General features: G+C 38.6%; 1 protein-coding gene across 1 annotated transcript; it reads left to right on the forward strand.

Annotated features, from left to right (window-relative positions):
- Nucleotides 1–1,491: 1,491 nt before the first annotated feature.
- LOC122050986 lies at nucleotides 1,492–6,190 on the forward strand. The gene is made up of 7 exons (XM_042611873.1): nucleotides 1,492–1,881; nucleotides 1,986–2,429; nucleotides 2,855–3,053; nucleotides 3,156–3,242; nucleotides 4,049–4,381; nucleotides 4,972–5,119; nucleotides 5,221–6,190. Exons 2-7 carry the CDS (start codon nucleotides 2,380–2,382, stop codon nucleotides 5,946–5,948), a joined length of 1,545 nt encoding a protein of 514 aa, XP_042467807.1. The 5' UTR covers nucleotides 1,492–1,881; nucleotides 1,986–2,379; the 3' UTR covers nucleotides 5,949–6,190.
- Nucleotides 6,191–12,885: the final 6,695 nt, after the last annotated feature.

Here is a 12,885-nt window from a genome sequence, read left to right on the forward strand (position 1 = left end):
ACGTTTGGTTTAGAGGTTTGGGAATGGATTCATTCCCAAACCTTATGTTTGGTTGATGGGAATGGAATCAAGATTTTGGAATGAATCCCAAAAATTTGGATATGGATGAAACTCACCTCTTCCTTTGGGTTTTGATGGTATGGGAATAAAAATTAAGTTTGGACGAAAATACCCTTAGTATATTTGTTCAATTTTTCTTTCATTTCACTCTCTCTCCTTGCTCTCTCTCATCATACTTTCTCTCTCCTCATTCTCTCTCATCACACATTCTCTACCATTTCCTCTCTATATTCTCTCTCATCAGACACACACTCTCATTATTTTCTCTCTCTTTATTCTCTCCTTATTTTTTTCATCATACTTTTTCTCTCCTCATACTTTCTCTTACCATACTCTCACTCCATATTTCGTCTCATCACACTTTCTCTCTTTTCATTTTCTTCCATCACACTCTATCTCCTTATTCGATCTCATCATAGATTCTCTACCATTTTCTCTCTGTATTCTCTCTCATCATACACTCTCTCATTATTTTCTCTCTCTTCTTTCTCTCCTTATTTTTTCATCATACTTTCTCTCTCATCATACTTTCTCTCTCCGCAATCGCCATTACCATATTCTATCTCCATATTTTCTCTCATCACACTTTCTCTCTCTTCATTCTCTTCCATCACACTCTCTCTCCTCATTTTCTCTCATCACACTTTCACTCTCTTTAGTTTTTCCATCACACTTTCTCTCTCATCATACATTCTCTCCTCAATCTCTCATTTTCTTTCATCACACTTTCTCTTTCTTCATTTTTTCCTATCACTCTTTCTCGCTCAGCACATTTTTTTTCATCATACTTTTTCTCTTTTCAATCTTTTCTATCACGTTTTCTCTTCTCATTTTCTCTCATCACACTTTCTCTCTCTTTATTTTTTTCATCACACTTTCTCTCTTATTATATGTTTCTCTCACATTCAACTTTTTCTTCCATATAATTTTTTCTCTTATTTTCCTCTAAGGATAAAAAAGAAAATTTAGATTCATTCCGATTGAAAATATTCAACTAACCAAACATTATTTTTAAGAATGATACCTAAACTCATAATCATTCTCATTCCACTATACTATAATACCTATTCACATTCCGATTCTTAGGAAAAAACTAAACGTCACTTTAATTTTTCTTTTCTAGAATGTACCCCCAAAAAAAGGATTGTTCCTAATCTGTCATCCTTCTAAAGCCATGAGCACTCATACTTCGTCTGGGCGGATCATATAAAGGATGAGTTGCACATCGGTTGAGACACTGTATTGTTAATTTTTTAAAGAAGGTATAGATGGATGATTTTAAATACCTCCACATATTGAATTTAATATATTTTCTTGTCCACCTAAAATTGGATATAACACTTCCATTCCTCCTTCACTTTGGCTACTTCAGGTTTCTCAACAACCAACGGCGACGTTACGGGATGAGGCATGAGATGAATTTTTTCCCTTTGTTTCTTTGGGTCTAGAATTATCAGTCTCTTTAAATCTTGAGTTACAGATTTCTAATTGCACTTCTAAAGTTTCTCTTCAATTTCTTTCGATCAAAATTAATTTATTTTAGGATAGAGTCGTCGATTTAAATTGAGATCGTCAGATTAATTTGGACCGTCTAATAATTTGAATAGATTAAATTAAAATTTTATGAACTCGTGCGGATTGACATGTAATAGGTTCAGATTGGTTCCTAAGTTCGAGATTTTTTTTTCTTTTAAACTTTTAAATTAAAATGATTCTTTTTTTTTTTTTACTTTAAATTGAATTGGATCGGAGATTTCTTACCCATCCGTTCCGTCCCGCACCATAACGGAATGGCCGATTGACAGCACTAGTGGAGGAGAGGTTCGTTGATTCAGTTCTGAATGAAGAATTTAATTTATTTTTGGAATTAAAAAGTTGCTTGTTTGGTCCGATGGCCTTCCTGATAAAGAGTCCGTTCTACGCAGGCAGGCCTGAATTCTTCTTGCTTTGATCCCGAAAAGAGGCAGAGGAAGGCGATTGGGCCGAGTTCCCAGATCAGTGGGCGGACTATTCTTCCTCCTACCCGCGACCAGGAAGGCGGTTGCAGTGGCGTCGGCTCCTCCGCTCCACTTGTTTCTTTAAAGCGAGCGCCGGGTCTCGACGCAGTCCCACTCCAATTCCCGTGGCCGTCTTGCCGGCCGCTCCTCCTTTCTCCGTTCAATCCTCCACGGAATATACGGCGCCCCGACGCCGGAGGCTGCATTGGCACCGCCGCGGCCCTCCATTTTACCGACTACTCGCGCTCTTCGTAAGTGGTTACTTTGTAAAGGGCCCCCCTTCCTCCTTCGGTTTTGGGTTGGTTCGGTAACGTTTCCGCCGATGAAGAAGGTCGCCACCAACGAGCATGATACCTATATTCTCTCGCAAAGGTTCTTTCTTATTCCCCTCTCAATCCCTCCGGGTCGCTGGCTAGTGCTTTCTTTTCTTTTCTTTCTTTCTTTCTCTCTGGACATGCTGCGTCTTTAATCGGAAGCAGATTCTTTTGTCCTTTTGCTGAATTTCGAAATCGGGTTTGGGGTTTAGTTTAGGGGTTAGGGTTTGTTCGTTGAGATTTTTGCTGAGTTGTTGCTATCGGAAACTATCTTCTTTTGTTTTTTTTTTTTCTGGAGCTACAATATTCTGCTACTCAATGAATTCGTAATGCATTTTTCTCGCAATCTGCAAGAATCTCAATGTGTTTGTTTACGATTTTAGGGTATCCAAAACCTGGGTCATTTCTTGAGAATTTGTTTATGAATTTTGTGGCGGTTATTTAGAGGAAAATCATGAACGTGCAATTTTCAAACTCTCGCAGGTATAACCTATCAATGCCTCTTACTCTACTCCAAGAGGTTTATGAGGTTGCTGATGCTGATGTTAAGATAGACTGGCATGCTCTTGTCAAGAAAACTGCAACTGGAATTACGAATGCCCGAGAGTACCAAATGCTGTGGAGGCATTTGGCCTACCGTCACCCATTGCTTGATAAGATAGAAGAAGGAGCTGAACCTTTGGTTGGTTACTTTGTGACCATATTCTGTTCTTGTGTTTACAATTTTATAAAAATGGTTGAATTACAGTTCAATCAGATTGATAGTACTTGCTTCATGTTGCAGGATGATGACAGTGATCTCGAGATAGAATTAGAAATTGTACCTCCTGTCATAGATGAAGCCTTAAGTCAGGCAAAAGAGTGCGTCCAGGTACTTGTTTCATCATATTATGTACCTGTAACTGTCATTTGTGTAGGAATATTTTCATTGAACATCATGAAACATTCAAATAAACTATCTCCTCTAGTCTGAAACTCGCAGACACACATACACACACACACACACACTGATATAGTAGGTGTGCTTAATGGTTTGACACGTACAGCTAGCTACAGACTCAGAGAAATGCTATACTTCTGACAACCTTCGGAACAAAAGATTTAGTTATGTTGCCTACCAAGTCCCTTCAATTTTCTTCTAAATAGTTTATACTCTTAGGACAAGAATGTTCTTCAAGAATTTATTGTGTTTTTAGTTCCATGTTCATATGATTTGAATGGATTGGACACACTAGAAACATCTGCAAGTTTAAAAAAGTGCTATTCTTGGTTTCTCTCAATTTCCAATTGGCATTCATGTGATTTTCCAAGATTTGTATTAGGGAAGGTTGAATTGTATTGGCATAATATAAATCTGTTGCAACATATTGTTTTATATTGTCTACTAATGGTAAGATGAACTTTGATTATGCTTATTTGTTATTGTACAAATTTTAGTCATGGTTGAAAATGATCACAAATTTTAGTCATTGCAGGGCACGTCTGAAGACAAATTTCTAAACTAATCTAGTTAACTAGTTTAAATGCCCAAGCAAGGCCAAACCGACATGTTCAATACCTCATAAACCTAACTAAACTAGATCATTGCAATTGGACAAATCCATGGAAGTTTTTTTTCCAGTTAATTGTAATTTTCATATGTGACTGATTAAATTAATGTATTCCCCACATGTTTAGCTTTTGTTCTCATCATGCGGACTAGGCTCAACGAAGAAGACAGGTCTAAAAGCTCCTTTGGTTGAAAAAGGAGTTGACAAGGAGATTTTAGACGCCGCTTCAAGTAAACCCCCTCAAACTAGCCATGGTGTTGCTATTAGCACTCTCCTGAAGAAGCAGACAGAAAATGAATTGGTAGGTTCAAGCTATCATCCTAAGAAGAAGAGGAAGCTATGGACTAAAGAGGAGGATAAGGAATTAATAGCTGCAGTACGTAAATTTGGAGAAGGTAATTGGGTAAACATTCTCAGAGAAAATTTAAAGCTTGACCGTACACCATCCCAGTTATCTCAGGTACTGAACATGTTTTTTTTTTCTCACTTCAAGGGGCCATAATATTTCTTTTTTGCTCTTTTTTCTTTTTGTGATCTTAATGGCCGATAAGATTTTGCAACAATAGAAGATTGGTATATTTTCCAAGGGGAGCCTTGGCGCAATAATAAAGTTGTTGCTTTGTGACCAAAAGGTCATGGGTTCGAATCCTGGAAACAGCCTCTTGCAAAAAGCAGGGTAAGACTGCGTACAATGGATTCTTCCCCGGGACCCCGCATAACGGGAGCTTCGTGCACGGGCTGTCCTTTTTTTTAGAAGATTGGTATTTTTTGTTTAATGGCATGTTCCCATGCTAATCCACTTCAAGATATGCAAATTGAGATATGGTAATCAGGTTAGCAGCAAAATGAATATATGTTGTAGAGCATGAAAGAACTAACTGTTCCACCTTCTACATAGATTAATGCATATCCATCAGATTTAATCATAGCAATCAATTTATGCAAGTTCAATGCCTCATACTTCACTAAAATTTTCTCAGAAATAAAAAAGTTTCTTTTCTGATATTTATGAACACCGATGATAATTTTGTATATTTTTGGTAACTGCAGAGATGGTCCATCATCAGGAAGCGTGATGCTAACATCCTTGCTGTTTCGGGCAATAAGTCGGTTAGCTCAGCCCAATCTGAAGAGAGGATAGCAGCACAAAAGGCAATTATATTAGCTCTTGATACTCCCAAAGGTGGTAGACTATCAGGTTTGCAGTCTAAGTTCTTTCTTTATTCCCTTTGTACACTGGTAAATGCATAACAGCGACAATCTTAGTAGTGGTAACTATACTTCTCAACTTTATTACAGGTGGCACGCAATCAATTGGCAGGACAAGTTCTTCACCACTCGTAGGTTCAGTGCCTGAAGCATTGGCAGTCTCAAGCCAACCATTTAATCAACATAAACCACCTGTTCCAGCAGCATCTCAAGCATTAGATTCAAGATTTCCCTATAAATGCGGGACAACCTCAACAAAATCTACTACACATTTTGCTACAAATTCTTCGATACAAGCTGCTGCATTTGCTGCTGGGGGGCGCATTGCTACACCTTCCACTGCTGCCTCTTTATTCAGAGCGGCACAATCTAAAACTGCTGTTCATATTGGGCCTTGCAGCAGTACTGTAGCTTCTTCTAGTAACTTTATCAAATCATTTGCCGTTACTAGCACTGCAGCAATGGCGTCAAAGAGCATGCCGACAGTTGGTACGACTGCACCATCTTTGGCAAATCCAGTGTCATCTTCCTATAATACAAAACCTGGAGGGCAGCAAGTGCAAGGTTGCTCTGTCGAAGTGGTAAAGAATTTGCAAAATGCAGGATCAGACACAATTCCACATGATCTATTGGGTGAAGAAGTAGAATGGGCAGATGATAGCGAATTATATAAACTGCTGGAATTTGATATGGATTTAGCGATAGAGAATGATGTTGGCAATGCTAATGATGCATCAGAATCTGCTGCGCCGAAGTCGCATGCTGCAAAAGAATTACTCACTGAACATGCAGACAGCAAAGTGGTTTCCTCTGTCTGAGAAACAGAGAACTTGAAAAGTGGATAATGGAGATTGTGCGTCAGCAGGGAAGGCAATTTCATCAATCAATAAGGATAATAAAATCTCAATCAATTAGTTTCAATCAGTTAGACATGTTGGATGAACATATGGCTAGACCGGTAAAAAAAACACAGGAATCTTTTATGCAATTAACAAATTTTGTAGGGGCTATATTTCATGTCCATGCTGACTTTTTCAAAGACCATTTGATTTTTGACAGATGATTATGATGTGCATATATGAAAGTATTTTGTTTTTTTTTGTAATTCAGTATCCAGCTCAAGTAATTATTTTCGACAATTTACCAAAAGACGTACTACAGTTAATGTATTTACTAAAAAGTGCATTACGGTTTTGTATTTACCAAAAGGCGCAGGTAAGTGATGTATATTACCGAATATATCCCTACCGCCAACCAACACCTCTGATCAGTCATCAATTCCCAGGCATCCGAACCACATTTTTAAAAAACTTAGATATTAAAAAAAAAACGATCATTAGGGTACCTCCCTCTTTCGTGACATGCGAGTGCAGCTCGGTCTTGTGAAACCCTAGTTTAGTGTTCGTGAGCCATCAGTTCGAGTTTTTCTCAAGCGCCATCTAGCTAGCATTTCAGTTTAATTAAAAACCAAGAGTGTTCGTGAGCCATCAGTGAAGGATTCTAGGGTTTACATTACATTAATCAGCTAGTATCATAATGGCGCAAAGACGTCGATCGGGTGAATCATCATCCTCGCCACATCAATTAGCTGTAAAGGTTATCATTTTACAAACTCTGTGATATTGAGGAGCTGAACTAGTATGATTTAAATTTTTTTTTTTATTTTTATAAAGTATATGGTTCAGTTGATGTTGGACAGAAACTGCATTGGAACAGTGTCCTCGGTCACTTTAAAAGTTTTTTTCAACCATCCACGAAGAAAGGAACGCATGGAGGCGGTGTTATTTTACATGACCGACACATAGTGCTGATCAAACAGTCACCCTTTCGTATTTTTTTGGGCATAGAAGATATGCAGCACATCCGTGGGATTTTGGTAAATATATTTGAAAATTGGGATTCAAGTAGTCAAACCTTTAGATTCTCAGGTACAATTTATAAATTTGTATTTTAATTACAAAGTAGTTGTATGGTAAAATTTAAGCTTTTGCTAAACGTGGGGCTGATACGATGGAGTATCAGTTCTTGATATGACATTGTATCATGTCCACGGTGTTCCTAATACTTTTGTATGTGTTGGTAGAATTCTAATAATAATTTAACTTGGTCAGGTGTTCCGGTTTGCTTCACAAGAGGAGACGTTTCATTGCTGCTCGGTATTGCAGACCGAGGAGCTTCAATTCCGATTAATTCAGCTAAAGCATCCAGTGACCTTTTTCTAACTTACTTCTCAAACAAAAAAGAAGCTACTAGATCAAGAATTGAGGAGTTGCTTAAATTTTATGGCAATCGCGTTGAAGTCGAAGATGATGTTTTATTATTTTGCAAATTCTATATTTTGTATATATTTGTTTGTGTCTTATTTTCTTCTAGTACATATAAGGTCCCGTTAAGTCTTATAGATATAGTAGATGATTTTGAGAATCTTGATAGATTCAACTGGGTTGAATCAATCCATGAATTTATGGCTCCACAATTACCTAAGATTGGGGACATATTTTCATCAACTGAGACAAAACATGCTAACACCAACCTCCCTTACCTAAAGGGATTTGCTGGTCTTTTGGCAGTAAGTGTTTAATTTGTGTGAAAATTTTTAATATTTTGCGAACAATTATAAAATAGTTAACCCTTGTCATGGTGAATCAGGCATGGTTTTTGGAGCATGTTCCAATCCAAAAACCATACAAAATAAAAGGAGCCAGAATAAATAAGTGGAGGAATATTCCTTCACATATTAGTAAGGTGAGAGAAATGATTAACCAAGTTTCATCTGAAGAGGTAAATTTATAATACTTTGACTATAGTTTGGTAAAAAAGTATGGTTTTAACATGTGGTTTAATATTCTTACAGGTTGTGATTGTTAGGACCAAAAGTAGCTAGGGGGGGTGAATAGCTCGTCGCGTTCGCTCGTTGCTCGGCGTTGCTTGTTCCTTCAAAGATGTGCAGCGGAAAATACAGAAACAATCACACAACGCTAACACGGTTGGTTTACTTGGTATCCACCTCACAAGAGGTGACTAATCCAAGGATCCACATCAACACACACACCCTCCACTAAATAAAACTCTCTTTTATGGTAACTACCAAGGGCGGAGAAGCCCTACAAGACTCAACACAAGAAGAGAGGGAAAGGATACAAGAAATACAAGCTTACAAGCTTACAATGAGTATAAACCCTAACCCTAGCTTCTCTTCTTGGCTTTGATCCGCCTCTTGACTCGGAGAGCTTCCAAGAACCTTCAAGAACTGGCGATCACGAGCTTTGAGAGTGCTGTGGAGGAGCTGGCGAAGATCTGGAGTGAATCGGAGAAGAGATGCCGAAGGAAATGAACGCCTGCGGCCTTTATCGACGCCAACGGTCGGATCCCGATCGATTCGAATGTTCCCAATCGATCGGGGAGGCTTTGGATCGATCCACGGATCGATCCAGAGGCTCTCTGTTCGCTTAGGAGAAGCCTGGATCGATCCACTGATCGATCCAGCTCCTGGATCGATCCACTGATCGATCCAACACTTGGTTTTTGCCCAAAACCAAGTTCCAAGCCTCTCAAACCAACATCCGGTCAACCTTGACCTGTTGGTACATCATGCCTAGCATCTGGTCACTCCTTTGACCTGCTAGGACTTCCCACCAAGTGTCTGGTCAATCCCTTTGACCCACTTGTATTTCTTCGTGCCAAGTATCCAGTCAATCCTTTGACCTACTTGGACTTCCCAACACCAGATGTCCGATCATCCTTGATCCATCTGGATTTTCCCTTGCCTGGCTTCACTCACCAGGACTTTCACCTAGCTTCACTCACTAGGGTTTTCCATCTGCCTAGCTTCACTCACTAGGGCTTTCACCTGGCTTCACTCACCAGGACTTTCACCTAGCTTCACTCACTAGGGTTTTCCTTCTGCCTGGCTTCACTCACCAGGACTTTCACCTAGCTTCACTCACTAGGGTTTTCACCTGGTTTCACTCACCAGGACTTTCACCTAGCTTCACTCACTAGGACTTTCACCTAGCTTCACTCACTAGGATTTTCACCTGGTTTCACTCACCAGGACTTTCACCTAGCTTCACTCACTAGGACTTTCACCTAGCTTCACTCACTAGGGTTTTCCTTCTGCCTGGCTTCACTCACCAGGACTTCCCTGTCAAGTATCCGGTCAACCTTGACCTACTTGACTCTTTTTCAATCAATTTCTTATTGTCAAACATCTAAACTCAAACCAAGACTCAGCTTGGTCACCCAGGTCAACCTTGACCTGAGGGATGTTGCACCAACAGTGATTAACCTAATCCCTAACCAAGATGAAAGATCATTGGTTGAGAACCTTGCTGGCGTTGAGGACAGTCCACATGCAATGGAGGCATCACAAATTGAAGTGAGTGTAGGAGGAAGGCAGATTAATAAGGATTGTTGTAATTGCATTATTCAAGCAAACATAAATAAAGAGCTAACAATGGAGAACATGCAATTGAAGGAGAGGGTGAAAGAGTTACTTAAAATAGTTGAAAAAAAAAAGGCATGGAATCTCAATATAGCGAGCCTGTAGACGATCCTCAAATTGAACCTGTAGGTGTTACAACAAGAAGTAGGAGAGGACGTGACAGAAGTCGCTATGATTACAGGGATACTCCAATTGATAGTCCATTGTGGCTCAAAACTTTACCTAAGAGGCAGCGTAGAAATATACATATAAGTGAGCCTGCGAAAAAAGTTACAAGTATAGGAGAAGGAAAAAAATTTGTCAAAGAATATGTTATTGTGGGCAAGGGGAAAGGAAAAATAGGTTTGGATGAAATGGAAGAAGAAATTAATATTGTACAAATGATGGAAGATAAATCTGATGAAGAGACAGACAAGGATGTAGAAATGTTTGCCAAATATGACAAAATGAGGAAACAAGCAATTGCTGTAAGACGATATATGCAAATTTCTTTGTAATTTGTTAGATATAATGGATTATCTAATTGTCTTTTTTGTTTGTATGCATAGTATGTGAAGAAGCAATTTAAGTCTTCCAAGAAAAAAAAAACAAGACGAAGAGGTGGCGTACTTGTTAAAAGCCTTGGAGGAAATAAAGTATGTAAATTAAATAGTTGAATAGTAAAGTATAATATATGCATATCTAATTACATATTTGGGCTAAGGTTATCAAAAAGAAATTTGTAAAAGTAATCTGTGATTTGTTTACTTTGTAAGTTTACAAATGATATAGTTTGGGAGGAACCATCCTTTTGTTTAAATTTGTATTCCCTTTTATCTAGTGTGAATGGAGAAATATTGACAAGAGGGGATGTAATCGACACGTATTGTAAAATTTTATTTAGGGGGGCATTCCCGTCTGGAAGCACATACAACAAGTCAATATATTGTTCAACATTCTTCACAGTAAGGAATTGATTTGATTATAGTAAAAAATAGAATTCTTTTTATTAGTTGGTTATGTATGTATGACTTTGCATATTTGTAGTCATTAATGAAATCGTCAAGTAAGTTTGCCTTCCAACACATGATAAAGACGGATAGACGAGATGAAGAGGTAAGGTATATATTTATACCTTTGTGCAGTGATAATGCACACTTCCACTTGCTGGTGGTGGACACCAAATCAATGACGTTCAATCAGTACAATTCTCTTGCAAGTGGAAGTAAATACAAATATGAATTTGAAGCAGCGGTGAGCATCTAATAATAATGATATTGTTTGTATTTTAATATAAATGCTAGTTGATGGAAAATGAAAATTTCCTCTTCAATCTTCAGGTATCAGATTTTAAATTATATAGTCGTGAGCACGTTGCTGTTATTCATCCAAACTTGGAAAGGCATTATCCGTTTGATAGATGGGTCTCTCGCACAATTGAATGTCCACAACAACAAGCAAGGTAAATCGAGCACAAGGTGTGAATATAAATAATTGATAAAAAAATATTGACAATTAAAATGCTTTTGTTCTTTACAGCGTTGACTGTGGCTTCTTTGTGATGCAATACATTCGATGTCTCCTATATGATATGAAGATGGACTTCAAACAAGGAGACATGAAAAAGATTAGAATTGATGTAATGGTAGCAATTTTGAGGGATAAATATTTTCAAACATTGGATTAAATATCAGTCTTGTAAGGCAAAAACTTGTATAGAATGTAAATGCAATTATTACGTAGTGTAGGACTTTTAATATCTTTGTATGTAGTCTTTGTTGTATAATACGGTGGTATGTAGTGTATGAGAAGATTAGAAACTGTCACTGGAATATTAATAATATTGCATAGTGATTAGTCAGAAATATAAATCACAAAATACAAAATGCAATGCTGGTGCTTATCAGTGGAAAGAGACAATGTATATAAGTTGTAATGCGCACCATTTCTATCTTCTCAAAACTGAAATCATGGTAATGGTTGGGATTGTTTAAAAAATCAAATAGGCTCGGACCAACAGTCGGTTTCCAGAGCACGTCACTAGGTTCCGTGCCAACTGCCACGGAGCAATACCTTATTAGAAATGGGGTATAAATATGTTTTGACACCAGATATACCATCTTCCCAGTTAGAACTTCACAGGGAACATGATTTCAGGTAGAACCAAGTAGGGGAGGGTCATCAGTGGGTTTTGGTCAAAACCCACTGATGGACCTAGACACATCGGATTGGACCTATTTCAGCGCTAGTGGTATTCTGGAGTTGCAAGGACTCAGAATCTGGTGGCAAATCATTATTTAAATATTTAAAGGTACTGGGAAAAATTTAAAATATAATCAACTTCCGTTGGGCCTGATATCAGAGCATATCAGGCCCAAAGTGGCCTTGACACTTATAAATGGCAACTGGCACGGAGTCATACTTCGTAATCCATGGTGTATAAATTATGTTTGACACCATAAATACCATCTCCCCACCAAGACCTTCACAGGGGACTTGATTTCATGAAAATCCAAGTAGGGGAGAGCCATCAGTGGGTTTTGGTCAAAACCCACTGATGGACCTAGACACATCGGATTGGACCCATTTCAGCGCTAGTGGTATTCTGGAGTTGCAAGGACTCAGAATCTGGTGGCAAATCATTATTTAAATATTTATAGGTGCTGGGAAAAATTTAAAATACAATCAGCTTCCGTAGGGCCTGATATGCTTGGATATCAGGCCCAAAGTGGCCTTGGCACTTATAAATGGCAACTGGCACGGAGCCATACTTCGTAATCCATGGTGTATAAATTATGTTTGACACCATAAATATCATCTCCCCACCATGACCTTCACAGGGACTTGATTTCATGAAAATCCAAGTAGGGGAGGGTCATCAGTGGGTTTTGGTGAAAACCCACTGATGGACCTAGACACATCGGATTGGACCCATTTCAGCTCTAGTGGTATTCTGGAGTTGCAAGGACTCAGAATCTGGTGACAAATCATTATTTAAATATTTATAGGTGCTGGGAAAAATTTAAAATGCAATCAGCCTCCGTTGGGCCTGATATGCTTGGATATCAGGCCCAAAGTGGCCTTGGCACTTATAAATGGCAACTGGCACGGAGCCATACTTCGTAATCCATGGTGTATAAATTATGTTTGACACCATAAATACCATCTCCCCACCAAGACCTTCACAAGGGACTTGATTTCATGAAAATCCAAGTAGGGGAGGGCCATCAGTGGGTTTTGGTGAAAACCCACTGATGGACCTAGACACATCGGATTGGACCCATTTCAGCTCTAGTGGTATTCTGGAGTTGCAAGGACTCAGAATCTGGTGG

The sequence above is a fragment of the Zingiber officinale genome, chromosome 3A (genome assembly GCF_018446385.1).
Source record: "Zingiber officinale cultivar Zhangliang chromosome 3A, Zo_v1.1, whole genome shotgun sequence".
Classification (NCBI taxonomy): domain Eukaryota; kingdom Viridiplantae; phylum Streptophyta; class Magnoliopsida; order Zingiberales; family Zingiberaceae; genus Zingiber; species Zingiber officinale.

Bases quoted from the DNA above. Each gene is read 5' to 3' on its own strand.
- LOC122050986 (XM_042611873.1), top strand. From the start codon at position 2,380: ATGAAGAAGGTCGCCACCAACGAGCATGATACCTATATTCTCTCGCAA. The intron at 3,054-3,155 runs GTTGGTTACTTT...TTCATGTTGCAG, and splicing joins AAGAAGGAGCTGAACCTTTG to GATGATGACAGTGATCTCGA. The intron at 4,382-4,971 runs GTACTGAACATG...TGGTAACTGCAG, and splicing joins CACCATCCCAGTTATCTCAG to AGATGGTCCATCATCAGGAA.